This window comes from Phyllobates terribilis, unplaced genomic scaffold (assembly GCF_046119375.1).
Source record: "Phyllobates terribilis strain yellow unplaced genomic scaffold, ASM4611937v1 Scaffold_7__3_contigs__length_470593459, whole genome shotgun sequence".
Taxonomy (NCBI): domain Eukaryota; kingdom Metazoa; phylum Chordata; class Amphibia; order Anura; family Dendrobatidae; genus Phyllobates; species Phyllobates terribilis.
In genome coordinates this window covers 425202751-425229279 of record NW_027362767.1, presented here as the reverse complement: position 1 = coordinate 425229279, position 26529 = coordinate 425202751, and the positions used below count along the sequence as shown (strand labels likewise).

The 26529-nt window shown below is 51.7% G+C and overlaps 1 protein-coding gene across 2 annotated transcripts; it reads right to left on the bottom strand.

The window, feature by feature from the left end:
- Window positions 1–369: 369 nt before the first annotated feature.
- On the bottom strand, window positions 370–26054 carry ATF6B (activating transcription factor 6 beta). 2 transcript variants are annotated; one of them, XM_073641868.1, is made up of 17 exons: window positions 25922–26054; window positions 25503–25608; window positions 24406–24491; window positions 24253–24328; window positions 21190–21272; window positions 20897–21026; window positions 19137–19304; window positions 14835–14968; window positions 6241–6426; window positions 6070–6161; window positions 5797–5955; window positions 5388–5495; window positions 4397–4487; window positions 4204–4277; window positions 3491–3602; window positions 3327–3411; window positions 370–2221 (listed from the first exon to the last, which is right to left on the bottom strand). In XM_073641868.1, the coding sequence occupies exons 2-17, from the start codon at window positions 25585–25587 to the stop codon at window positions 2013–2015; spliced, it is 1878 nt and encodes a 625-aa protein (XP_073497969.1). In that variant the 5' UTR covers window positions 25588–25608; window positions 25922–26054; the 3' UTR covers window positions 370–2012. The 2 variants fall into 2 exon arrangements, with proteins under 2 accessions (XP_073497969.1, XP_073497970.1); XM_073641869.1 differs by having other exon boundaries at window positions 25880–25968.
- Between the last annotated feature and the right edge of the window lie 475 nt (window positions 26055–26529).

Below are 26529 nucleotides of genomic sequence, written 5' to 3'. Positions count from 1 at the left end.
CTTGTACACTAATGCCTCAAAAGGGATTTTCCGGGACTTTAATATTGATGAGCCATCCTTAGGATAGGTCCTCCATATCAGATTGGTTGCGGTCCAATTTCCAGCATCGAAACTGCTCACCTGATGGATGAGGCTACAGTGTATGGAACTGGCACTGTAATCTTCTTCCCAAATCGACAACGCTGGAGAACAATTCATGTCATCGTTGCACCCGTCCAGGATTGAGACACAAAATGTAAAGTTTTTAATAATTTATTAAAAAAAAAATAGTCACCTTAACAAAATACAAAGTAAAGATTGCAGCTCCGGAGGATCGACACGCTCTTGGCTGCACGCTCCCCCTCACTCGCATCCTATGTGTCTTCAATAAAAGCAGCCGACTCCATTAAACCCCCCGACGAATCCCATATACAGATAGACGAAGCCCCCATGAGACAGGGGAGGTCATGGAGCAATGCTCAGGCTCCGTGGCGATGCCCCATCGTTCCCTTTAATCCAGATAGTTCTATATTCTTTAGATCCCATAAATTGGCTTAAAGAAGAACTCCACTACAATCCTGCAAAATCAGGAGTGATGACAATTAAAGGGGCGTTTCCATCTTAGCCACTCATGGGAACACCTGTCTATACTCTGTAGCCGGAGGTGGCCGGGATCAGACACCGCTGAGCTGGGGCAACTCTCATACACGTCAATGGGATTTAGCTCAGCCCCCTCGGCTGTTTTTGTGCTCCTCACCAACTCTGGCTGCAGCATTTGCACAGGTTCTCCCATCTTCGCCATGAGTGGATGGGATGGAACTGCCCCTTTAATACAGAAATCTTCTTTCCACCCTTCCAGGAAGCTGAGATATGAGGAGCTGTTTGCCCTCGCTGTCCTGTTTGGTGGGGGGTCCCCATGGTATCTGGTCCAGGTTCTGTGCGGGGTCCGTCTTTCCCTTTTATTTCTATGTACACAATGTTATATACATAAAACCAAACATATATACAGCGGGGGATGAGACCCTACAGAGACTTGTACACACATATACCGACATCTCCTTATATACAGGTGAACAGACGGCTTCTATTTTACTTCTGTATCTGATAATTCGGATTGTCCGATCATCCAGAATTCATTTTTTTTCCTTCATATTAGCTCACGGATGAATGACTACGACCCCCACAAGTCACGTCTGCAGAGAGTTTACGTCCTAGAACTGGATCCTTCTCCTGTTGGGCTGCGGAGGCTTTGTGCGGCCCCCATCGCGGCACCACGACATGAGCTCAGAGACGGAATTTAAAGGGGTTCACTTTAGGTAAAAAATGTCAGTTTATAAAAGTTCATCATTGATTAGTAACGACGGCCCCGGACCGGCAGGTATTCTGGTTCTGCTTCACCCCATAGTCCAACCATGGAAGTGTCCGTAGTTAGTGCCAATGGGAATCTATGGACTCTACCCAGTATGTGGGGGGAAGGGACGTGCTTCAGTTTATTTTAATGAACTTTTTTGGGGGTGGGGAAGAATTACTATTTAGATCACAAAAAAAAACAAAGCAAACAGAATAACAAAAAATAGAAAAAGTGCATCATTTTTCCCTTTAGCTTCATGCCGTTTGTAGAACATAAAAACCCACTGAATTGTGATTAAAGGGACACTCCGGCCGAGACGTCTTTGCGGACCCTTAGGGGGCGGAGAATCCTTGTGTCATGCTCCGCCCCCTCTGGAGTTTTATCTGGAGTGTCCCTTTAAATAAAGTAATTGTTTTCGTTGAGGCTTCTCTGCGGTTTTTATGGTGACGAATGATCTGCAGGCCCCGGACGCCGGTGTAAAGCCGGTGGGGGTCATCCTTCACCCCAGAATCCCACCACATATAGATCTGCATTAGTTATTACTTACACGTCTCCATATATATATATATATATATATATATATATATATATATATATATATATATATATATATATATATATATATATATATATATATATATATAATCTGTATTTACAGTGCACAGAACTGGTCGCTTCCTGCTCAGTTCTGCCCGTCGGTAACTGACGTCTGGTCCTGTAGATAGAGGGACTGGTTCCCGCTTGCGGCCCCTTGCTGTGGAGGGGGCGTCCGGGGCGTTCGTAGTGAGGGGGGCACAGTGGACGACTTGATCTGGATCACCCTGGTGTCCATCACCTCGCAGTCTATCTGCATCATGGTCTCGTACCCCCGGGTGCTGTTATAGACGCTGTCTGTGAGGCACAAGGGTCGGATCGTCAGTAACCAAGCCCTTAAAGGGGCTGTGTTGTCCCCCCATAATAAATGACCGCCATTAATGGTCTATGGGGTGGAAGCGAGTGCCGGAATCAGCATTCTCCATCAGTCCCATAAACAATGAGTCACATCAGGACACTCGCTGCAATCACATAGGACACTACAGTGCCCAGATCCCATGGTCAGGGGAGGTCCCGGTGGTAGGACCCCCAACAATCACAATCACTAAGGATGAGAGAAGTAACCCTATACAGAATTTTCCAAAATTCACATATTCTAGGAAATTAGAATTTTTAGGGATTTGGCCAGAAAATCTGTCGCCATTTTGCTGAATTTATGTAGGAGAAGAAAGAGACAGAGGCGAAGTAAGTATGATATATATATATCGTACTTACTTCGCCTCTGACATGTACCCGGTACAGCAGCTCCCCGAGGTGCCGGAAGCGCCGGCGAACAGTAAAAAAAAAAAAAAAAACGTAGCAGAGGGGATGGATGACTGCGGCGGCATGGAAAAACTTGCACTCCGACGAGTGATAAAATGATTTTTCAAATAAAGTGTTATATTCTAACATTTCGGTCACATTCCTGGACCTTCCTCACATACATGAACTATTGTGTGGTCCTGAGATCGGGGATCTGGGACTTGGGAACCAGGCTGTGCAGAACCCCGTAAGATGGGACTCTGCAGAATCTGACCCCGATCTCCAGGCTCACCAGTCGGACCCCCATAGTTTATGTATCTGAGGAAGGTCTGGGAACGTGACCGAAACGTTCTAACACTTTATTTGGATTGCTGAGAATATAAATCGTTCATTGCAGTGGAGGCAGGCGCGACTTGTGCGTCACCGGCCAGGAGCGAAAGGAACATGTGAGGAGCGAGATGAGTAGGTTTTATTGTTTCTTAACCCTTTCCCTGCTAATTATTTGAGATCAGGAGTCCTTACAGCATATTGAATTGATTTTTTTCATGGTAAACGGGATCAAATAAATTTGATATAAACCAATTTGTCAGAGGAGTTTTGTCAGATTCGCTCATCTCTAATTATTGGTTCTACCCGTTAGGACCCGCGTTTTAGGACTCACCGTTGACAGACATGGCCGGCATCACCAGCGACATCTTCGGACGTGACGTCTTATTGTGACTTATTGCTGGAAGCAGCAGGTGATCCTGAAAGACAGAGGATGGGAGTGATTGTGTGGCCCCCGGCGGCTGCTCGGCCTTACATCGTGTGAACCGCTGCACTGACCCTGCGGAAGGAGACCACGTAGAAAGTATCTTCCCGCCGTTCAATGGCGTCCATTAGAAAGTGATCGCTGGCCTCCTGGGGGCCGAACAGTTGCAGCGGTGCGCTCTGCAACCTATAGGAATAGAAGGGTTACAGGAGTTTCACATCAGAACTGGGCCATGAATAGGAGCTGATCACTGGGGGTCTTGCATCCAGGACCCTCAGAGATCAGCTGTAATCTGAAGAGGAACCTAAAACAAGTGCTCGGTTTTTCTTGAGCCCCTCCACAGGAGAAATGAAGCATTACACGTTGTGCACATTAATCAAAGGGAAGTCCTAGGAATACATGGACGCACCAGGTCCCCCAGAGAGAAAGAGCAGCTGCTTTGTGCTCTGGAGAATACACGAGGGTCCTAAATAACAGAATCCCCTTCCAACAAGATATTCGGAAATGGGAGTTGGAAAGAAGATCTCTTTAAGGAAATAGGAAAGATATGCAAAATAATGAGACATAGGGTGTAACATGGAATAGACAGCCAGACAGGCGTGACGGCATCAGACAGTCAGGGGGATCGGAGATAAGGGTGTACAATGGACAGAGCAGGAGACCCGAGCGAGAGACCCGAGGGAGAGACACAGCGTGACAGAGGATAACGCGTCCAATGGTGACGACAGAACAGGGATGGACGGAGGGAACGATGGCAGGGAATATGGAGGACAGTGAGGAGCCGAACCTGTGAGGCTGCAGTCTGGACATGTGAGCCGGCACCAGATCTGACAGCGCCATATTGTTCCTGATCAGCGGCTTCTGGAAGAGAAAACAACAATGAAGTGTCTGACACCTGAGATAATATTATAGAATAAGGGAAGGAGCAAACACGGTAACATGAGAAATCCTGGTAACATCCATCAGCCGCTCGCTTGCACCTTTATTTTCCGCTGCTTTTTCGGTATCTGCTTTCCAGTCTTCCTCTCATTCTGATGCCGGCGAACCCACAGGCTGAGCTCATCCGCTAACCTGTACGAGGAGGAGAGAGAGGTGAGGAAGATGTGGAGACCGACCGGCGAGGACGGGCTGGGATGTGGAGACCGACCGGCGAGGACGAGCTGGGATGTGGAGACCGACCGGCGAGGACGAGCTGGGATGTGGAGACCGACCGGCGAGGACGAGCTGGGATGTGGAGACCGACCGGCGAGGACGAGCTGGGATGTGGAGACCGACCGGCGAGGACGAGCTGGGATGTGGAGACCGACCGGCGAGGACGAGCTGGGATGTGGAGACCGACCGGCGAGGACGAGCTGGGATGTGGAGACCGACCGGCGAGGACGAGCTGGGATGTGGAGACCGACCGGCGAGGACGAGCTGGGATGTGGAGACCGACCGGCGAGGACGAGCTGGGATGTGGAGACCGACCGGCGAGGACGAGCTGGGATGTGGAGACCGACCGGCGAGGACGAGCTGGGATGTGGAGACCGACCGGCGAGGAAGAGCTGGGATGTGCAGACCGACCGGCGAGGAAGAGCTGGGATGTGGAGACCGACCGGCGAGGACGAGCTGGGATGTGGAGACCGACCGGTGCAACTCGCATCAAATTACTACACTGTAAAACCACCAAAAGTGAGAAAAATGGACTCCTGTCTCAAAGAAAGGGGAGGTCCTCATATATAAAAGCAGCAGTAGATCAGGGGTCTTCTCTATTCACTGGCCCAGTAACTCTTCCCTTATTCAGATCTTCCCCCCATAAGAGAAGAAACAAGGCGCTCTCCTGGGGCAGAATATGATGGTGATGGTCCTGACTCAAGACTGTGGTGACACTTAGCAGAATCCCTGGCTCTGACCTCAGCAGACCCCCAGCTGCAATGTTACAACAGACAGAATATACATTTCCGATATAATAATCGGAGATGCGGCGCCTACCGGAGCGACTCCGTGCGGTTGAAGTGTCTGCAGTCCGAGGAGAGGAAGAGCTGATCCAGGTCCCGGACCATTAAATGCTTCACGTTTGCCAGAGACCCCGACGAGTTACTGAAAGAGAAGAATACGCAGATATGCAAGACGTCATAAATATCTACAATAAAAACGAATGAATGAATCTCATTACATTTGGCCGGCGCGGCTCAGGCCTCGCCTCTGGGCCCCCCGTGGCCTCGCCTCTGGGCCCCCCGTGGCCTCGCCTCTGGGCCCCCCGTGGCCTCGCCTCTGGGCCCCCCGTGGCCTCGCCTCTGGGCCCCCCGTGGCCTCGCCTCTGGGCCCCCCGTGGCCTCTGCCTCCCAGGACACTTCTTGCACTCGGCCGGTTGTATCTAGAAGACGCCGCTGCTTCTTACCTGAACGAGGTTTTGCGTCTGGCGGGGTGGGGCGCGTAGTACTTTGGTCTCGGGGGCTCGGACGTATCCCCTTTATTGTTGAAAGTCAGCAGGTGGCGGCCGCTGTAGGAAACCTCCGGATTCTTCATTGTTTCCTCCGCCATATTGTTACGTGTCACACTGGACAGAAAAAGACAATGTCCCATTCATGATAAAATGCAGCCCTGAAGGTGGCGCTCTGACCGCCCTGCGCAGTGAGCGAGTGACCTGCTTGTTGGGGGGCTGCGCGCTCACCTGGTGGGCCCGTAATTGAATGCAATGAAGAGTAGGACCACCATGATGCAAACAACCTTGCGGTTGTTGGTGGAGCCGCGGAGCGACGAGTTCTGCAATAAACCATAAAGGACGAGGGGTGAGAAGCCGAGATTATATTACCGACCCCCCGACATCACCGCGTCCTCTCACCTCCCTCATCAGATGCTGCACACTGTCCCGCAGCTCTCGGTTCTCTCGGCGGGCGATCTCCAGCTGTCGCTCCGTGTCCTGCAGTCTCGCCTCCAGGCTCTGGACGTATTCCTTCTTCTTCCTCCGCGACTGACAAGCGGACTCACGGTTTTTAATCATGCGCTGCTGTCTCTTTAAGAGTTTAGGCTTAAAAGGGGAAGAAAAAGATTGTAGATTAGGGTCTTTCCATGTATCTCTATATACAGGGAGCTCCCCCTAGTGGTGGCTGCAGACAGAATCTTATCATATATCTCTGTATACAGGGAGCTCCCCCTAGTGGTGGCTGCAGACAGAATCTTATCATGTATCTCTGTATACAGGGAGCTCCCCCTAGTGGTGGCTGCAGACAGAATCTTATCATGTATCTCTGTATACAGAGAGCTCCCCCTAGTGGTGACTGCAGACAGGATCTTATTAGGTATATCGGTATACAGAGAGCTCCCCCTAGTGGTGACTGCAGACAGGATCTTATCATGTATCTCTGTATACAGGGAGCTCCCCCTAGTGGTGGCCGCAGACAGGATCTTATCATGTATCTCTGTATACAGGGAGCTACCCCTAGTGGTGGCTGCAGACAGGATCTTATCATGTATCTCTGTATACAGGGAGCTCCCCCTAGTGGTGGCTGCAGACAGAATCTTATCATGTATCTCTGTATACAGGGAGCTCCCCCTAGTGGTGGCTGCAGACAGAATCTTATCATGTATCTCTGTATACAGGGAGCTCCCCCTAGTGGTGGCTGCAGACAGGATCTTATGTATCTCTGTATACAGGGAGCTCCCCCTAGTGGTGACTGCAGACAGGATCTTATTAGGCATCTCTGTATACAGGGAGCTCCCCCTAGTGGTGGCTGCAGACTGAATGTTATCATGTATCTCTGTAAACAGGGAGCTCCCCCTAGTGGTGGCTGCAGACAGAAGCTTATCATGTATCTCTGTATACAGGGAGCTCCCCCTAGTGGTGACTGCAGACAGGATCTTATTAGGCATCTCTGTATACAGGGAGCTCCCCCTAGTGGTGGCTGCAGACTGAATGTTATCATGTATCTCTGTAAACAGTGAGCTCCCCCTAGTGGTGACTGCAGACAGGATCTTATCATGTATCTCTGTATACAGGGAGCTCCCCCTAGTGATGACTGCAGACAGGATCTTATCATGTATCTCTGTATACAGGGAGCTCCCAATAGTGGTGGCTGCAGACAGGATCTTATGTATCTATGTATACAGGGAGCTCCCCCTAGTGGTGACTGCAGACAGTATCTTATTAGGTATCTCTATATACAGGGAGCTCCCCCTAGTGGTGGCGGCAGACAGGATCTTATCATGTATCTCTATATACATGAAACTCCCCCTAGTGGTGACTACAAGCAGAATCTTATCATGTATCTCTTTACACAGAGAGTTCCCCCTAGTGGTGACTGCAGACAGGATCTTATTAGGTATCTCTATATACAGGGAGCTCCCCCTAGTGGTGTCTGCAGACAGGATCTTATCATGTATCTCTGTATACAGGGAGCTCCCCCTAGTGGTGGCAGCAGACAGGATCTTACCATGCATCTCTATATACAGGGAGCTCCCCATAGTGGTGGCTGCAGACAGGATCTTATTAGGTATATCGGTATACAGAGAGCTCCCCCTAGTGGTGACTGCAGACAGGATCTTATTAGGTATATCGGTATACAGGGAGCTCCCCCTAGTGGTGGCTGCAGACAGGATCTTATCATGTATCTCTGTATTCAGGGAGCTCCCCCTAGTGGTGGCTGCAGACAGGATCTTATCATGTATCTCTGTATACAGGGAGCTCCCCCTAGTGATGACTGCAGACAGGATCTTATCATGTATCTCTGTATACAGGGAGCTCCCCCTAGTGGTGGCTGCAGACAGGATCTTATGTATCTATGTATACAGGGAGCTCCCCCTAATGGTGACTGCAGACAGTATCTTATTAGGTATCTCTATATACAGGGAGCTCCCCCTAGTGGTGGCTGCAGACAGGATCTTACCATGCATTTCTACATACAGGGAGCTCCCCATAGTGGTGACTGCAGACAGGATCTTATCATGTATCTCTGTATACAGGAAACTCCCCCTAGTGGTGGCTGCAGGCAGAATATTATCATGTATGTAACATACCTGGCGGCGTCCTTGCATAGTGGTCCATCTCCCACTGTGCAAGAGCGCGCACTTGATCTCCTGTCCAGAATGTCTCTCTGGCTTCCCTCCATGCTGTCTGTTTGTGTCTGTTTCTGCTGCTTAAGGGCGGCGCCCGATCACTTCCTGCTTTTTGTACCTGCTGTGGGTCACACCCCTTGTGCGTCCTCAGCCTATTGCTGTCTGTCACCTGGTATATAGCTCAGCTGCTCCCATCTATCCCTGCCTGAGCATAGTGTTTCATTCAGTGTGTGCTTGCACTCTGAAGGTGCCAGGTCCCGTTCTTTGTCTCCTGCCTTGCGGTATCAGTTCCCGTGTCTGAACTGAGTCCTGTCTATGTCTCCTGCCTTGCGGTATCAGTTCCCGTGTCTGAACTGAGTCCTGTCTATGTCTCCTGCCTTGCGGTATCAGTTCCCGTGTCTGAACTGAGTCCTGTCTGTGTACTCTTGCCTGCTGCCTCTCCTGGAGGCTGTATTTCCAGGCCTGTCTGAACACGCTCCTAGCCTGTTCCTCCCGCCTTCTAGGGGCCGATTACCTAGACCCGCTCCTGTATCTTGTCTGTTCTGTCTGAACACGCTCCTAGCCTGTTCCTCCCGCCTTCTAGGGGCCGATTACCTAGACCCGCTCCTGTATCTTGTCTGTCCTGTCTGAACACGCTCCTTGCCTGTTCGTCCCGCCTCTCTGGGGGCCGTATTCCCAGACCCGCTCCTGTATCCCGCTGCAGTGTCTGTCTCCTCCGTACACTCAGTTCCAGTCTGAACTCTCTCCTATCCTTTACCTGTTTTGCCTCTATGTCCGTTCCCTTCCTTTTTCTGCAGAGTCTGAACTCGTACCTAACTCCTGCTTGTTGTCTCTGTACTCCCGTTTGTGAGTTTGTGGTCCACTCGCTACTTCACTGCAAGTACCCTGTGGGTATCTGGCTCTGCCTTTCTCTTCCTGTCTGTTCCGTGTGAACAGAGCCCTGTCCCCCCTGCTCTGCTTTGTCTGCCGCTCCGCGGTTTCCGCTCTGCTCCTGCCTTGTCTGCCGCTCCGCGGTTTCCGCTCTGCTCCTGCCTTGTCTGCCGCTCCGCGGTTTCCGCTCTGCTCCTGCCTTGTCTGCCGCTCCGCGGTTTCCGCTCTGCTCCTGCCTTGTCTGCCGCTCCGCGGTTTCCGCTCTGCTCCTGCCTTGTCTGCCGCTCCGCGGTTTCCGCTCTGCTCCTGCCTTGTCTGCCGCTCCGCGGTTTCCGCTCTGCTCCTGCCTTGTCTGCCGCTCCGCGGTTTCCGCTCTGCTCCTGCCTTGTCTGCCGCTCCGCGGTTTCCGCTCTGCTCCTGCCTTGTCTGCCGCTCCGCGGCTTCCGCTCTGCTCCTGCCTTGTCTGCCGCTCCGCGGCTTCCGCTCTGCTCCTGCCTTGTCTGCCGCTCCGCGGCTTCCGCTCTGCTCCTGCCTTGTCTGCCGCTCCGCGGCTTCCGCTCTGCTCCTGCCTTGTCTGCCGCTCCGCGGCTTCCGCTCTGCTCCTGCCTTGTCTGCCGCTCCGCGGCTTCCGCTCTGCTCCTGCCTTGTCTGCCGCTCCGCGGCTTCCGCTCTGCTCCTGCCTTGTCTGCCGCTCCGCGGCTTCCGCTCTGCTCCTGCCTTGTCTGCCGCTCCGCGGCTTCCGCTCTGCTCCTGCCTTGTCTGCCGCTCCGCGGCTTCCGCTCTGCTCCTGCCTTGTCTGCCGCTCCGCGGCTTCCGCTCTGCTCCTGCCTTGTCTGCCGCTCCGCGGCTTCCGCTCTGCTCCTGCCTTGTCTGCCGCTCCGCGGCTTCCGCTCTGCTCCTGCCTTGTCTACCGCTCCGCGGCTTCCGCTCTGCTCCTGCCTTGTCTACCGCTCCGCGGCTTCCGCTCTGCTCCTGCCTTGTCTACCGCTCCGCGGCTTCCGCTCTGCTCCTGCCTTGTCTACCGCTCCGCGGCTTCCGCTCTGCTCCTGCCTTGTCTACCGCTCCGCGGCTTCCGCTCTGCTCCTGCCTTGTCTACCGCTCCGCGGCTTCCGCTCTGCTCCTGCCTTGTCTACCGCTCCGCGGCTTCCGCTCTGCTCCTGCCTTGTCTACCGCTCCGCGGCTTCCGCTCTGCTCCTGCCTTGTCTACCGCTCCGCGGCTTCCGCTCTGCTCCTGCCTTGTCTACCGCTCCGCGGCTTCCGCTCTGCTCCTGCCTTGTCTACCGCTCTGCGGCTTCCGCTCTGCTCCTGCCTTGTCTACCGCTCTGCGGCTTCCGCTCTGCTCCTGCCTTGTCTACCGCTCTGCGGCTTCCGCTCTGCTCCTGCCTTGTCTACCGCTCTGCGGCTTCCGCTCTGCTCCTGCCTTGTCTACCGCTCTGCGGCTTCCGCTCTGCTCCTGCCTTGTCTACCGCTCTGCGGCTTCCGCTCTGCTCCTGCCTTGTCTACCGCTCTGCGGCTTCCGCTCTGCTCCTGCCTTGTCTACCGCTCTGCGGCTTCCGCTCTGCTCCTGCCTTGTCTACCGCTCTGCGGCTTCCGCTCTGCTCCTGCCTTGTCTACCGCTCTGCGGCTTCCGCTCTGCTCCTGCCTTGTCTACCGCTCTGCGGCTTCCGCTCTGCTCCTGCCTTGTCTACCGCTCTGCGGCTTCCGCTCTGCTCCTGCCTTGTCTACCGCTCTGCGGCTTCCGCTCTGCTCCTGCCTTGTCTACCGCTCTGCGGCTTCCGCTCTGCTCCTGCCTTGTCTACCGCTCTGCGGCTTCCGCTCTGCTCCTGCCTTGTCTACCGCTCTGCGGCTTCCGCTCTGCTCCTGCCTTGTCTACCGCTCTGCGGCTTCCGCTCTGCTCCTGCCTTGTCTACCGCTCTGCGGCTTCCGCTCTGCTCCTGCCTTGTCTACCGCTCTGCGGCTTCCGCTCTGCTCCTGCCTTGTCTACCGCTCTGCGGCTTCCGCTCTGCTCCTGCCTTGTCTACCGCTCTGCGGCTTCCGCTCTGCTCCTGCCTTGTCTACCGCTCTGCGGCTTCCGCTCTGCTCCTGCCTTGTCTACCGCTCTGCGGCTTCCGCTCTGCTCCTGCCTTGTCTACCGCTCTGCGGCTTCCGCTCTGCTCCTGCCTTGTCTACCGCTCTGCGGCTTCCGCTCTGCTCCTGCCTTGTCTACCGCTCTGCTCCTGCCTTGTCTACCGCTCTGCGGCTTCCGCTCTGCTCCTGCCTTGTCTACCGCTCTGCGGCTTCCGCTCTGCTCCTGCCTTGTCTACCGCTCTGCGGCTTCCGCTCTGCTCCTGCCTTGTCTACCGCTCTGCGGCTTCCGCTCTGCTCCTGCCTTGTCTACCGCTCTGCGGCTTCCGCTCTGCTCCTGCCTTGTCTACCGCTCTGCGGCTTCCGCTCTGCTCCTGCCTTGTCTACCGCTCTGCGGCTTCCGCTCTGCTCCTGCCTTGTCTACCGCTCTGCGGCTTCCGCTCTGCTCCTGCCTTGTCTACCGCTCTGCGGCTTCCGCTCTGCTCCTGCCTTGTCTACCGCTCTGCGGCTTCCGCTCTGCTCCTGCCTTGTCTACCGCTCTGCGGCTTCCGCTCTGCTCCTGCCTTGTCTACCGCTCTGCGGCTTCCGCTCTGCTCCTGCCTTGTCTACCGCTCTGCGGCTTCCGCTCTGCTCCTGCCTTGTCTACCGCTCTGCGGCTTCCGCTCTGCTCCTGCCTTGTCTACCGCTCTGCGGCTTCCGCTCTGCTCCTGCCTTGTCTACCGCTCTGCGGCTTCCGCTCTGCTCCTGCCTTGTCTACCGCTCTGCGGCTTCCGCTCTGCTCCTGCCTTGTCTACCGCTCTGCGGCTTCCGCTCTGCTCCTGCCTTGTCTACCGCTCTGCGGCTTCCGCTCTGCTCCTGCCTTGTCTACCGCTCTGCGGCTTCCGCTCTGCTCCTGCCTTGTCTACCGCTCTGCGGCTTCCGCTCTGCTCCTGCCTTGTCTACCGCTCTGCGGTTTCCGCTCTGCTCCTGCCTTGTCTACCGCTCTGCGGTTTCCGCTCTGCTCCTGCCTTGTCTACCGCTCTGCGGTTTCCGCTCTGCTCCTGCCTTGTCTACCGCTCTGCGGTTTCCGCTCTGCTCCTGCCTTGTCTACCGCTCTGCGGTTTCCGCTCTGCTCCTGCCTTGTCTACCGCTCTGCGGTTTCCGCTCTGCTCCTGCCTTGTCTACCGCTCTGCGGTTTCCGCTCTGCTCCTGCCTTGTCTACCGCTCTGCGGTTTCCGCTCTGCTCCTGCCTTGTCTACCGCTCTGCGGTTTCCGCTCTGCTCCTGCCTTGTTTACCGCTCTGCGGTTTCCGCTCTGCTCCTGCCTTGTTTACCGCTCTGCGGTTTCCGCTCTGCTCCTGCCTTGTTTACCGCTCTGCGGTTTCCGCTCTGCTCCTGCCTTGTTTACCGCTCTGCGGTTTCCGCTCTGCTCCTGCCTTGTTTACCGCTCTGCGGTTTCCGCTCTGCTCCTGCCTTGTTTACCGCTCTGCGGTTTCCGCTCTGCTCCTGCCTTGTTTACCGCTCTGCGGTTTCCGCTCTGCTCCTGCCTTGTTTACCGCTCTGCGGTTTCCGCTCTGCTCCTGCCTTGTTTACCGCTCTGCGGTTTCCGCTCTGCTCCTGCCTTGTTTACCGCTCTGCGGTTTCCGCTCTGCTCCTGCCTTGTTTACCGCTCTGCGGTTTCCGCTCTGCTCCTGCCTTGTTTACCGCTCTGCGGTTTCCGCTCTGCTCCTGCCTTGTTTACCGCTCTGCGGTTTCCGCTCTGCTCCTGCCTTGTTTACCGCTCTGCGGTTTCCGCTCTGCTCCTGCCTTGTTTACCGCTCTGCTCCTGCTTAGCTTGCCGCTCTTGCGGTTTCCACTCTGCTCTTGCCTTGCTTGCCGCTCCTGCGGTTTCTGCTCTGCATCTGCTCGCTGCTCCGGCAGTCCTGTCCTGCTCTGCTTCTGCTCGCTGCTCCGGCAGTCCCGTCCTGCTCTGCATCTGCTTGCTGCTCCGGCAGTCCTGTCCTGCTCTGCTTGCGCTCGCTGCTCCGGCAGTCCCGTCCTGCTCTGCTCTTGCCCACCGCTTCGGGCATTCCCTCTCTGCTGTGTTTGGCTACCGCATCTGCGGTTCTGTTTCTGTGACCCAGTCTGTACTGGGTCTTGTCCTCTCTGTGCTCCAGCCCGTCCTTTCGGCCAGTACCTCCCCGCCTGCATACTCGCCTGTATCCACCCGTCTGCATACCTGCCGTGTTCGCTTATATCCACCAGTCTGTGCCAGCCTAACCTGCCTGTTCCAGTAATCCCTGTGTGGGTCAACCCCCGTGTCCGGAGTTTGACCTGGAGTAGCACCTGGTCCCTCTGCCCGGTTTCTCCTTGGTGCACTGGCGTCGTATGCCGTCGTGCCACCTTGGTCGGATCGGCCAGATACTTAGTCACGCCCCTCCAGGCACTCTCCGGTTCATGGTCCAGTGGAACCACTACTCCCGCACACGCCAGTCAGTCCGGGCGTGTGCATAACAATGTATCTCTGTATACAGTGAACTCCCCCTAGTGGTGACTGCAGACAGGATCTTATCATGTATCTCTATATACAGGAAACTCCCCCTAGTGGTGGCTGCAGACACAATCTTATCATGTATCTCTGTATACAGTGAGCTCCCCCTAGTGGTGACTGCAGACAGGATCTTATTAGGTATATCGGTATACAGAGAGCTCCCCCTAGTGGTGACTGCAGACAGGATCTTATTAGGTATATCGGTATACAGGGAGCTCCCCCTAGTGGTGGCTGCAGACAGGATCTTATCATGTATCTCTGTATACAGGAAGCTCCCCCTAGTGGTGGCTGCAGACAGGATCTTATCATGTATCTCTGTATACAGGGAGCTCACCATAGTGGTGACTGCAGACAGGATCTTATCATGTATCTCTATATACAGGAAACTCCCCCTAGTGGTGGCTGCAGACACAATCTTATCATGTATCTCTGTATACAGTGAGCTCCCCCTAGTGGTGACTGCAGACAGGATCTTATTAGGTATATCGGTATGCAGGGAGCTCCCCCTAGTGGTGACTGCAGACAGGATCTTATTAGGTATATCGGTATACAGAGAGCTCCCCCTAGTGGTGACTGCAGACAGGATCTTATTAGGTATATCGGTATACAGGGAGCTCCCCCTAGTGGTGGCTGCAGACAGGATCTATCATGTATCTCTGTATACAGGGAGCTCCCCCTAGTGGTGACTGCAGACAGGGTCTTATTAGGTATATCGGTATACAGGGAGCTCCCCCTAGTGGTGACTGCAGACAGGATCCTATTTGGTATATTGGTATACAGGGAGCTCCCCCTAGTGGTGGCTGCAGACAGGATCTATCATGTATCTCTGTATACAGGGAGCTCCCCCTAGTGGTGGCTGCAGACAGAAGTTCATTTAAGGAAAAAAAAAAAAAAAAAAAGATTTTTTAATGATTCTACAAGGTATAACCCCCGAACACTCACATCCACATTGGCCGGGCTGCTTTTGCCAGTAGTCGGGGCAGGCACAATGGTCTTGGCTTCATGTTTAACAGGGGATGTCACGGTCCCCCCACTCTGCACCGTCAGGAGCTGAGACACCATCACTGGCGGGGAGGCTGGAGAGACGAAGGAGAAGAGCGTTACAGATGGAGAGACGGCGATATATACAGGAGACATTCACACCATCACTGGGTCATTATACAGCAAAAAGGTGACCGGCTAGGAAATGGGTAAGAGGGGGCGATATAACAGGTGGAGAGCCGTAGTCTACCTTCCCATTTCCAGGAGGAATAACAGAGGCACGAACAATGCAGCATTACATGTTACATTGTGTTACCCCATGGAGGAAACAGACGTCAGGAGAGAACCGAGCCCATGAATTATGACCCGCAGGTGAGGAGTCTGGCCGGGAAGGGAGGATGTGACCCGAGCGCTGGACGCTATTAGGGGGTCAGAGGGGCTGCGGATCTGGGAGACAGAGGATGGGGCCGGGTATCTGCATGTGAGAGGCAGGAAGCCATAATTATAGGAGGAGGCTTATAATCACAGCAGGGAGATGAAGGCTCGTTACCAAACTCTTCTAATCAGGCATGAAATTACCGAGTAATAACCAGGACCATCTGTGCGCACGTGGCCGATCCCCGGACTGTGCTGCACTATAGACTGTGTGCCCTCAGAGCTGACGATCCTCCGCGGGGGACGAGGGGCCGCACATAATGAAACACTTGGAAGGGATTATACAGGAATCTGCGGCCATGTATAGAGAGACTAATGTCGTATTCCTGAGCGGCCACGGGACGCAGATCAGAACATGCTGCAGAAAAGCAAGCGCCCGACGAGGACAGGACCGGGCCACCGCGCTCTGCCCCACCTCATGGAGAGCACCGGGCCTGGCTGGTACCAGCTAAAATGCAGGGGTATTTTCATCTTGTACATTTATGGTATATTTGCCCTAAAGATGGGCTTTAAACAGGGCTCATTAAAGGGGTTGTCAGGAATCAAGAGAGTCAAGGAGGATGATATAAAATAATAAATGTGAGGCCAGCGACTGGTTGCAGCGGTCACATGAGCAATGTTCTGACGTACTGCAGCTCTTATTAGAGTGAATATGATCTGACCTGCGGTACTGCGATCGGCCACTACACAGCTCTGTATGGGCCGGCCGCAGCTAATCGGTGGAGGTGACGGACCTTACAATAGTTGTAGAACTGTTAAAGGGATTGTTCAAGTTTTCAATTGATAAAGACCGGTGCATTGAGGGAGATTAGATGACATTTACAGACAGCTATAACGTTACCTAAGCTCCCTCAATGAACTACTCTGTCAAAAGAAAACCTGTGATTTTAGCTGCAAATATCTAATCAGCGGAGGTGCCAGGGGTTGGACCTTCATATATTAGTCCTGAACAATTACTTTAACACTTAGTGAACTCTTAGAGGGGTTGTTCAGGACTTGATATATGAAGGTCCAACACGAGGCACCTTCGCTGATCAGCTAAAAAAAAACGAAAACAGGTTTTCTATTGACAGATCAGTTCATTGGGAGAACTTAGGTGACATTGTAGCTGTCTAAATGTCATCTAAGCTCCATCAATGCACCAGTCCTTATCAATAGAAAACTTGAACAATCCCTTTAAAGAGTTCTACAACTATTTTAAGGGTCAGTCACCTCCACCAATCATTGAGGGAGCTTAGGTGACATTATAGCCATCTGCAAATGTCACCTAAGCTCCCTCAATGAACTGCTCTGTCAAAAGAAAACCTGTGTTTTTAGCTGCAAATATCTAATCAGCGGAGGTGCCGGGGGTTGGACCTTCATATATAAGTCCTGAACAACTACTTTAACACTTAGAGAACTCTTAAAGGCGTTGTTCAGGACTTATGTATGAAAGTCCAACCGGCACCTCCACTGATCAGCTGTTTGCAGCTACAAACACAGGTTTTCTCTTGACAGAGCAGTTCATTGAGGGAGCTTAGGTGAGGTTATCTGCAAATATCACCTAAGCTCCCTCACTGCACTGCTCTCTGTCAATATGAAACCTGTTTTCTAGCATTAGATGTAGAGCAGATTAGAGCAGAAGCCGCTGTGTGACTGTGGGAGCGAGACGACAAACGATATAGCAGAGTGTTCAGGCCGCTCGTACGCCAGTCGCCTGTACGGCCCACCCCCCATAACACCAAATCTCAGAAGAGCATTTTCACAATGATGGAGAGGAGCCATGGATCCCGTCCTGAGTAGCCAGGAGACGAGCGCAGCTCTGGAGCCGCCTATCAGTGAAGTAAGTGTCTTGGTAGGAAGAAATAATGATGTCCTGCCAACAATGAAATCATTGTATAGAGAGCAGATCTGTGCACACTGGAGGTTGTTAGTAGCTGGAATGAAGGGGCCCTCCGCACACAGTCCAGGAGAAGGGTGCCTCCGCCAGAAAGCAGAGCACGCGCTACCGAGGAGCAGCGCAGGGACCCCCGACAGGAGCAATAAACTGCAAGAGTAGTAGTGCTGGGGGCTCCTGGGAGCCGGCGCTGCCCATCTCCGCACAGGGCAGGTCGCCCTCTGGTGGCAGCTGATAGGAATACAGCTCATTTTCCATTTCTTTTTTATTATGTACCGTAGTTTGCCGTCTTAGATAAAACACTTTTATATTTTGAAAGATCAGACTTTTGCAGACGCAACAACATCAAATAAGTTTATTTTTACATTGGGAAAAGGAGGGGTAATTAAAACGTATATAATGGTTTTTTTTTTCTAATTGAAATGGTTAACCCCTTCACACTGCAGCCAATTTCCATTTTTTCCTCCCCTTCTTCCCAGAGTCAGAACTCTTATTTTTCTACCCACATTAACATATTAGGGCTTGCTTTTTTGCGGGATCTCGCAATATGATTCTCCTTATCGGTGCGATTACGGCGATATCAAAGCGTTTTTATCATTTTAGTGGTGAAAAAAAAAAGTTTTCAAAATAAACTTTTTTTGGCTTGTGTCGCCATTATCCGAGACCTGTAACGTGTTCATTTTTCGGCCGATGGAGCTGTGCGGCGGCTCATTTTTTTCGGGATGAAACGACATTTTTATTAATATCATATTAAGATAGATGTGACATTTTGATCGCTTGTTACAGCATTTTTTGTGGAAATGCAGCGATAAAAAAAAAAAAATTAATTAATTTTAGTGTCCTTGATTTTTTTTCCCCCCATCTACAGTGTTCACCGATCAGGATAATTATTTTTATATTTCGATAGATCGGACTTTTCTGAACGCGGTGATACCACATATGTGTGTGGTTTTTTTTTAATATCTTTGTTTTTAATAGGGGAAAAAAGGCGATTTGAACTTTTAGGGTTTTTATTTTTTTTTCATATTTGTAAAACCTTTTTTTCCCACCTTTCTTAGTAGTCCCCTTAGGGGACTATAACCTGCGATCGTCTGATCACTTGTGCTATATACACATCGCTCCTTTTTGGGTTTTCCTAAGGATACTCTAAATCCTTCAATATATTTTTAAAACCCCGGCCATGTATTCTCTGCAGCTCTCTGGTGTCAGCCTCCTCCGGATGAGCTCATAGTCACACATCTTATATTTCCCACCCAGACAATGAAGCTTTTTTTCTTGCTAATCCAGATCGACAACTATTTTTGCCGGTGGCTCCTGCAGGTGGATTTATGGCATTATGTGCCACGTCCTGTATCCTGCTCTCTGCACCGTCCTGTATACGGCTGCATTCTGCTTTATGGCCTCTCCATCTCCTGTGTGTTTCCTCATATGGTTCTATAATGCATTACTATGGGTATTTCCAACATTACAAAAGAAAACAAAGCCATCTTCCTTTAAAAGCAGCGCCACCCCTGTGTGCAGGTTGTGTTTAGTACTGCAGCTACGTAGCGCTGAGGATAAAGAGCAGGGCTCATAAGGTATTCAGCGTTTCAGCCTCTCACCAGTGAAAAATGGCTGATGGTAATATGTATTAAACTGATTTAGACACTGCAGTAGTGCCCCCTCCTGGTTTCCAGGAGCTACTGCAGGATATAAATGGTTAATTTAATGCATTAGATCCGGACAGTCAATTGGCTCCACGTATAATGCAGTATTACAGATGGCAGACCGAGGGGTCCACACACTTCTTATAGAGGATCCCAGGCAGCGCAGCCCCCTCTGTCATGTCCTAACAGCAAATATGACGTCACTGAGTAACAGCAAATCTCAGCTGTAATCCCCGGTAATCTGGCGTCCCCCCATCCTGGAGATGTGGGGTCCCTGCACAGTGAGAGCGGCCGGGGGAGGTTTACCTGTGAGAGTTGGCACGATGGGCTGCGGAGGCGCGCTGGTGACTGGCTGCAGGATGATGGCGTGTGGGGCGCTGCTGGGGGCCGCGGCTGGTTTTGCCCCTGGTGCCGGTCTTGGTTGTAAGGTCGGTTTCTTGGAGATGCTGGACTTCGGTAGACATCCGGGCTGAGCTGCAAGAAAGCAGAGACAGAAGAAAATGTCAGTGCTGAGAACTGGACAGGAGCATAGCGAGCGGCAGCAAAATCACTGGAGCCGCAGCGCCGTCACTGATAAGCAGCGCCGTCGCCTGAGCGTCGTACTAGAGCAATGTATTCAGAGCCGCAGCACAGTCACATAGCTGCAGCGCCGTCGCCACAGCACCATCGCCAGAGAGCCGTACCCAGAGCAGCAGCGCCGTCGCCAGAGAGCCGGACCCAGAGCTGCAGCGCCGTCGCCAGAGAGCCGGACCCAGAGCTGCAGCGCCGTCGCCAGAGAGCCGGACCCAGAGCTGCAGCGCCGTCGCCAGAGAGCCGGACCCAGAGCTGCAGCGCCGTCGCCAGAGAGCCGGACCCAGAGCTGCAGCGCCGTCGCCAGAGAGCCGGACCCAGAGCTGCAGCGCCGTCGCCAGAGAGCCGGACCCAGAGCTGCAGCGCCGTCGCCAGAGAGCCGGACCCAGAGCTGCAGCGCCGTCGCCAGAGAGCCGGACCCAGAGCTGCAGCGCCGTCGCCAGAGAGCCGTACCCAGAGCTGCAGCGCCGTCGCCAGAGAGCCGGACCCAGAGCAGCAGCGCCTTCGCTAGAGAGCCGTACCCAGAGCAGCAGCGCCTTCGCTAGAGAGCCGTACCCAGAGCAGCAGCGCCTTCGCTAGAGAGCCGTACCCAGAGCAGCAGCGCCGTCGCCAGAGAGCCGTACCCAGAGCTGCAGCGCCGTCGCCAGAGAGCTGCATCCAGAGCTGCAGTCCCTGTGATACTTTTAGCACTGCACCATCGCTGGTCCCCACACCTTCGCCTTATGCTGCTGCTCAGCGCTCTGCCCGTATACTGTGACCGCTCTCACACTGTAGGATGTACGGGCACCTGTATCACATATCCGGCCTGTACTCAGTCCTCACCCGACCTCCTCTAACCCCGCACACAACGAGGAGCCAGCAGCCAGGAGTATATCCCGCCATAACCCACATTATCCCCCTGTTCCTGTACGGAGACCACTGATTGCTGGGTGCGAGGACATCTCTGCATCTCACTGGTCTGCGGGGACGAACTCCCGGCTTATGCTGAACTCTACGTCTTTCTCTTCCTCCCTCGGTGTATGATCTCGGGCTGAGGACGGGTCCCCGCTCCTGATACCTGTACCCCACCCTACAATAACCCCGCAGCCTCTTCTCCTATACCTCTACCTCGTGCCGTTCCTCCGTTTCTCCTCCTGGACACACATGCATAAATCCGCAAGCTGGAGTCGTGTCCCTACACTGCCAATCACTGCTTACAAAGGTCAGGAGTAACGGAGGAGCGGCACAGAGCAAGGCCCCGAACTGTTATTTCATGGGGACAAACAAATCTTTCCTGAAACAGACAAAATCAGGAGCGGTGATGGGTCCTATTTAAAGAGACGGCACAAGATTATTAATAGAAACAGCGCCACTGTTGTCTACAGGCCATTTTTGGTACTGCAGATCAGCCTCATCTAAGTGAGTGCAATATCATATCCATGGCCAGGTGTGGCGCTGTATCCCTCCCTCTCCGCACAGCGGGATTTATGACGATCTCGTAGATACAACGCCCTTACCTGCGGCGGACACCGGCAACAGCGTTATTTGCAGGGCGCTGCACGGAGCAGGCGGCGCCTCCAGGCTGGTGCATGGGGGTGATGGCGGCAGCTCCACCTTCACTGAGGTCCCGGAGTCTCCTAGAGATGACTGAGCACCAAGACAAAGACGTTCACAATAAACTATAAGATGCAGGTAGCTCTGGGTGAGATAAGTGGCGCACGGCCACTGCCGGAGACGCTTATCATCTGGAGACAAGTCAGGACATAAGTGACCGGAGGAAGGAGGACTCGTCACAGCCCTATGTACTCACCATGTAGAGGCCGTCACAGGAGGATGAGGAATCACAGGAGGATGACGAGAAGGGGGACACCGGCTCCGTCTTCACTAAAAAATCTAAAGAGAAACAGGAAATCCTTATAGGCCGAGACCACCAATGCCTCAGTCACCTGCGGGTGCACAACAGGGTCCCGAATATTCCACATAGGTCATAAAGGACCGCCCCTTTGAATATCAATTCCAGATGATGTTCCTCTCTGCAAGGCTTTGTAGTCCTTATCTTTAACAATTTTTTTTTTCCCCTCAAAGTGGACTTTTCCCCTCCTGGAAAACGTCATGACTAGTGTTGAGCGAGTATGTTCTGTTAACTCTTTCGGCGAGTATGCTCGGGCCGAGCTCCGAGTATTTACAGCTGCTCGGTGATATGGTTGAATCGCTCCCGTGTGCATGATTTGCGACTGTTTGACAGCTTTAACCCTTTCGCAACCCTGGGATTTTCAGTTTTTGCATTTACGTTTTTAGCTCCCCTTGTTCCCAGAGTCATAGCGTTTTTATTTTTTGGTCAATATGACCATGTGAGGGCTTATTTTTTGCGGGACAAGTTGCACTTTTCAACGCCATTACTAGTTTTACCATATTGTGTACGGGAAAAAAATTCCAAGCGCGGTGAAATTGCAAAAAAAGTGCAATACGACAGATGTTTTTATTTTATTTTTTTACCACGTTCACTGAATGCTAAAACTGACCTGCCATTATTATTCTCCAGGTCATTACGAGTTCATTGACACCAAACATGTATAGGTGCTTTTTTATTTAAGTGGTGAAAAAATATTCCAAAGTTTGGTAAAAAAAAAACGGTGCCATTTCCTAGACCCGTAGTGTCTCCATTTTTCGGGATCTGGGGCCGGGTAAGGACTTATTTTTTGAAGTTTTTATTGATACCATTTTGGGGTAGATCCGATGTTTTGATCACCTGTTATTGCATTTTACGGCAATGTTGCGGCGACCAAAAAACGTAATTCTGGCGTTTAGAATTTTTTTCTCATTACGCCATTTACCGATCGCATTAATTCTTCTTTTATATTGATAGATCGGGTGATTCTGAACGCGGCGATACCAAATATGTGTATGTGTTTTTTTTTTTTATTATTTTATTTTGAATTGGGCGAAAGGGGGTGATTTAAACTTTTATATTTTTTAAAAAATTTTTTAATATTTTTAAAAACATTTTTTTTTTACACTTTTTGCTTGTTTCTGTAGTCTCCATAGGAGACTAGAAGCAGCAGTTGTCTGATCGCCTCTGCTACATACAGATGATCAGCAGATCCCCTGTATGCAGCAGAAATGGTCCTGTGCTATGAGCACCGACCACTAGGTGGCGCTCATAGCGACCAGCTCATGACAACCACTGGAGTCTACTGCAGACCCAGGGTTGTCATGACCACCCATCGGTGACCCGCGATCACGTGACTGGGTAACCGATGGGCGGGGTAAGTGACGCGCTTCCGGCGCGGCGCTGTTAAATGCCACTGTCAGACATTGACAGCGGCATTTAACATGTTAACAGCCGCGGGTGGATCGCGATTCCACCCGCGGCTGTTGCGGGCACATGTCAGCTGTAATAATCAGCTGACAAGTGCCCGGTTCAGTGCAGGCTCAGCGCCGGAGCCCTCACTGAACCGGGGGATTACAGCCTGTGCGTACTAATACGGCATAGGCTGTAAAGGGGTTAATACATATGAGGAATGTGTAAGAAATAGACATTCCTCACATGTATTAAAGGTGTCAAACAGTCGCAAATCATGCACACGGGAGCGATTCAAACATATCACCGAGCAGCTATAAATACTCGGAGCTCGGCCCGAGCATACTTGCCGAAAGGGTTAACTAAACATACTCGCTCATCACTAGTAATGACGTAACAAGAGGCAAAATCTAAAACATTCTCAAATAAATATAAAATTAGGAAAACTAAAAAAAAAAAATCCTGTGTAATTTAATAATGAAAGCACTGGTCCTTTAAAAAAAAAAAAAGAGAGAGGTTGAAGTCGGGGCTCTCTGCTGTCTCACTCTTTTGACAGCTGTGTGAGACTTCTTGCTTCTCTCCTGGGAGATACCAGTATGTGGGAAAAGACTAGGAGAGTGCAGCATGTAAACATAAAGGAGATCTGTGCTGCTGCCTTACTACTTCATGCTGTGTGTTATTATAATCAGGCAATATAAAAAGGGCTCCTGTGTATTATGTAACAGCAGGAGTCTAGAAATAGCAACTGAGGTGAATTCTGCAACTGTGTAAAGTATGTAATGAAAAAAGTCAAGATTAACACTTTACAGGGAGCTAATTCCTCTTTTAAGAGACTAAACCTTTAGAGGCAGCTATGTCCCGTTCGGTCAGTTTAACCCTTTAGAGGCAGCTATGTCCCGTTCGGTCAGTTTAACCCTTTAGAGGCAGCTATGTCCCGTTCGGTCAGTTTAACCCTTTAGAAGCAGCTGTATATTCCTCCTTTATCTGGGCTTTTTAATAGACAGGAACATCTTGCTACATAGCTGATGAATAACAATTTTGTATGAAGCAAAGTTTCTCCTCCTGGCGGGAGGAGAAGTAAGTTTCCACCCAATTTTGCCTAGTCACAGAACATTGGGATGCACAGATGAACTATGTCTGATATTATCTCTTGATGAAATTTAGAAAAATTAATTCTTCCGTTGTATTCTATGGAGCAGCAAGTTAAAAAATGGTGAAGCAGGCCAAATCCTGCCAGATCTGAGCGGAGGATGCTTTATAAACAGCTCCCCCTCACATTTGTATCTTCCAAAGAATACCATCGCACCAGATGTTGCGCAGGTAAAATGAAAGCAAAACCTGCGCCCCCCTAATACTGAGGGAAATCATCTGATTTGCTAATGACATGTAATTAAGAAGTGTGCACAAATTGCATCCACGGTCATTTTTTATGTTTTTCCTCGTACCTCATAAACCCCTTTAAGTGACTTAATCATATATTGTAATGAGATTATATATTATATATATATATATATATATATATATATATATATATATATATATATATACACACACACACACACACACACACACCTGATAAGTTGATGCTGTGGATCTCATCCAGAGACGAGGACACTGAGCACGACTCTACGTCCATCTGGTTGTCATACTGGGGAGAAGAGAGAAGTGATGTAGGCAGAGACGATGCAATGGGACAAGTGCCGGAACGGCAGAGAGGTCACTTACTAGATGTAGAGGATAAGATCCGAACCCGGATGGAAACAGGTCGCCATAGTCGTCTGATACGTCGGTGTAACTGTACAGGCCTGTATCTGAGACACAAACAAGACGTAAGAGGCCTCGTCCACCACCACAGTCTATGAGTAATCAACATAAATAGTGCCGCCATAAGTGTAGAGATAGATGAGCCACAAGGTGACAGGGAGGACTCCATTGCCAGATTCTCATTCCCATATGGGACAACCCCTTTAAGAGAACCATCTACAGCGAGATGGCTCGCCAACCCCTGGAGCTTCTACCGGCAAGACTTCATTAACAAATGTATTACTATAAGTAAATAAGAGAAGGGCGGTCAATTTAGCAAAGCCGGGCGGGGAGAAGCCAGAGGGAAGCCCCCCACAGACTTCTCCCTGACATACAATATGCTTCTATGGGAGAAAGCCTCTATACATGGAGCACCCGCGTGCTGCACCGTCCTTGATGTTTGTGTAACATGAGAGGGTTAACTAAAGTCACCCTAAAATGATTTGGAGATTGGCCTGGGTGAGGATTTAAAGACACACCCCCCCCCCATGGCAGATGCAGCAAATCCCCTGAGACAACACTCTCGCCAGCTTTCTTTCCTCCATATTCAGTGAAGTACACACCATGATCCCAAACAGCACATTGACTACTTTTCACCCTATAAATGGGCAACTGATTACAGGTCTGCAGACACCTGTGATGCTAATTACAGGACGCACCTGTCCCTAAGGCCAAAATTATTTTCTAGGGGCTTTCAATAGACCCCAAACCGCCATGAGAACCCGTCGGCGCCCTGGAGATCAATAGGACACCGTGATAAGTCGCTGAAGATCTGACCGCCGGGACCCCCTGATTTTGATAACGGGGGGGGTGCCCATGCGCCATCCATGCGGTATAGGACTGACGGAGAAGCCCCGATCTCCAGCCCCACAGACAGTACCGCCACACTGCCAGGATAACGTCACCCTGCTCTGCCTCAGGTCTACACTGGAGGGCGATGTGCTGCTGCCCCAGTGTCAGCGCCTTCTGGCGGCTCTCTGGGCCGCTCCGCCTCGTCGCGCAATATACGGCATATATACCCCAGTCCTCGCTGGTCAGCAGGTTGTCGGCACAGAACTTGGTGTCCAGGTCGTTGAGCAGCAGGTCCGTCGCCATGGTGACCATCTATCGCGGCGACCTCAGAGCCTGTAGGAAGAAACACACGGCGTAAGGGCGACAGGAAACAAATATGGCGGCCAGAGTCAGACATTACTATAGGGGCGAGAAGACTGAGGTCACGTGACTGGCGAACCCAGGTCAGGTGACACAAGTCACCCACACACAGGGTCACTGGGTTTGTAGAGCATGGCCAACATGTGAGTGGTCAGCTCGGCCTGGGAGACGTCACTTCGCATGAAACTCCACGATATGACGTCACTGTTTGTAAAAAATTATGTAAGCCACATGGAGGCGGTACCACAGGACGCAGCAAAGTGTCACATCATCACCCGGTGCTCACCGATGCTAGGAACACACCGCAGCCGCAGCCAGGAAGTCTAAGGTCACAGACACACGTTTCTACCAATCACTGCTCACGCCTGGAAGGCTTCAGCCAATGAGCGTAGGAGAAAGCAAATGTCCCGCCTCCTCCATGTAGTTACCGATTATCAATAGAGGAAGACAGTGCAGAGATCTTGGCCAATCAGCCGCTCGGAAGGAATTGAGTGTCGTGCGGCTAAGCCAATAGGATACAGATGGGGAGTGGCCCAACAGAAAGTGGAAAGAACCTTCCCGTTGTTATCCGATTGGACAGAAAGGAAGAGTCATCATTTGACAGACGACCCAAGATGCATTGCTGTTTGGCGCAGGCGCTGTAATGCGAGTTCAGGGGTGTCGGGAGTTGTAGTTTACCGAGAATAGAGAAATGCTACTGCTAAAAGCTGAACTTACATCATCTTAACCCTATTTTTTAATCAAATAAATCAATAGTGCGCATGAAAATAAGCAACTTTGTAATGTATATTATCAAAGAAAGCTGCTACTTTCTCTCCAGATTCTCCCATTACTGAGCTAAGAGATGACAGTTGGTGCCTATAAGATTCTATGGAACCTGATACAGAATGTCTG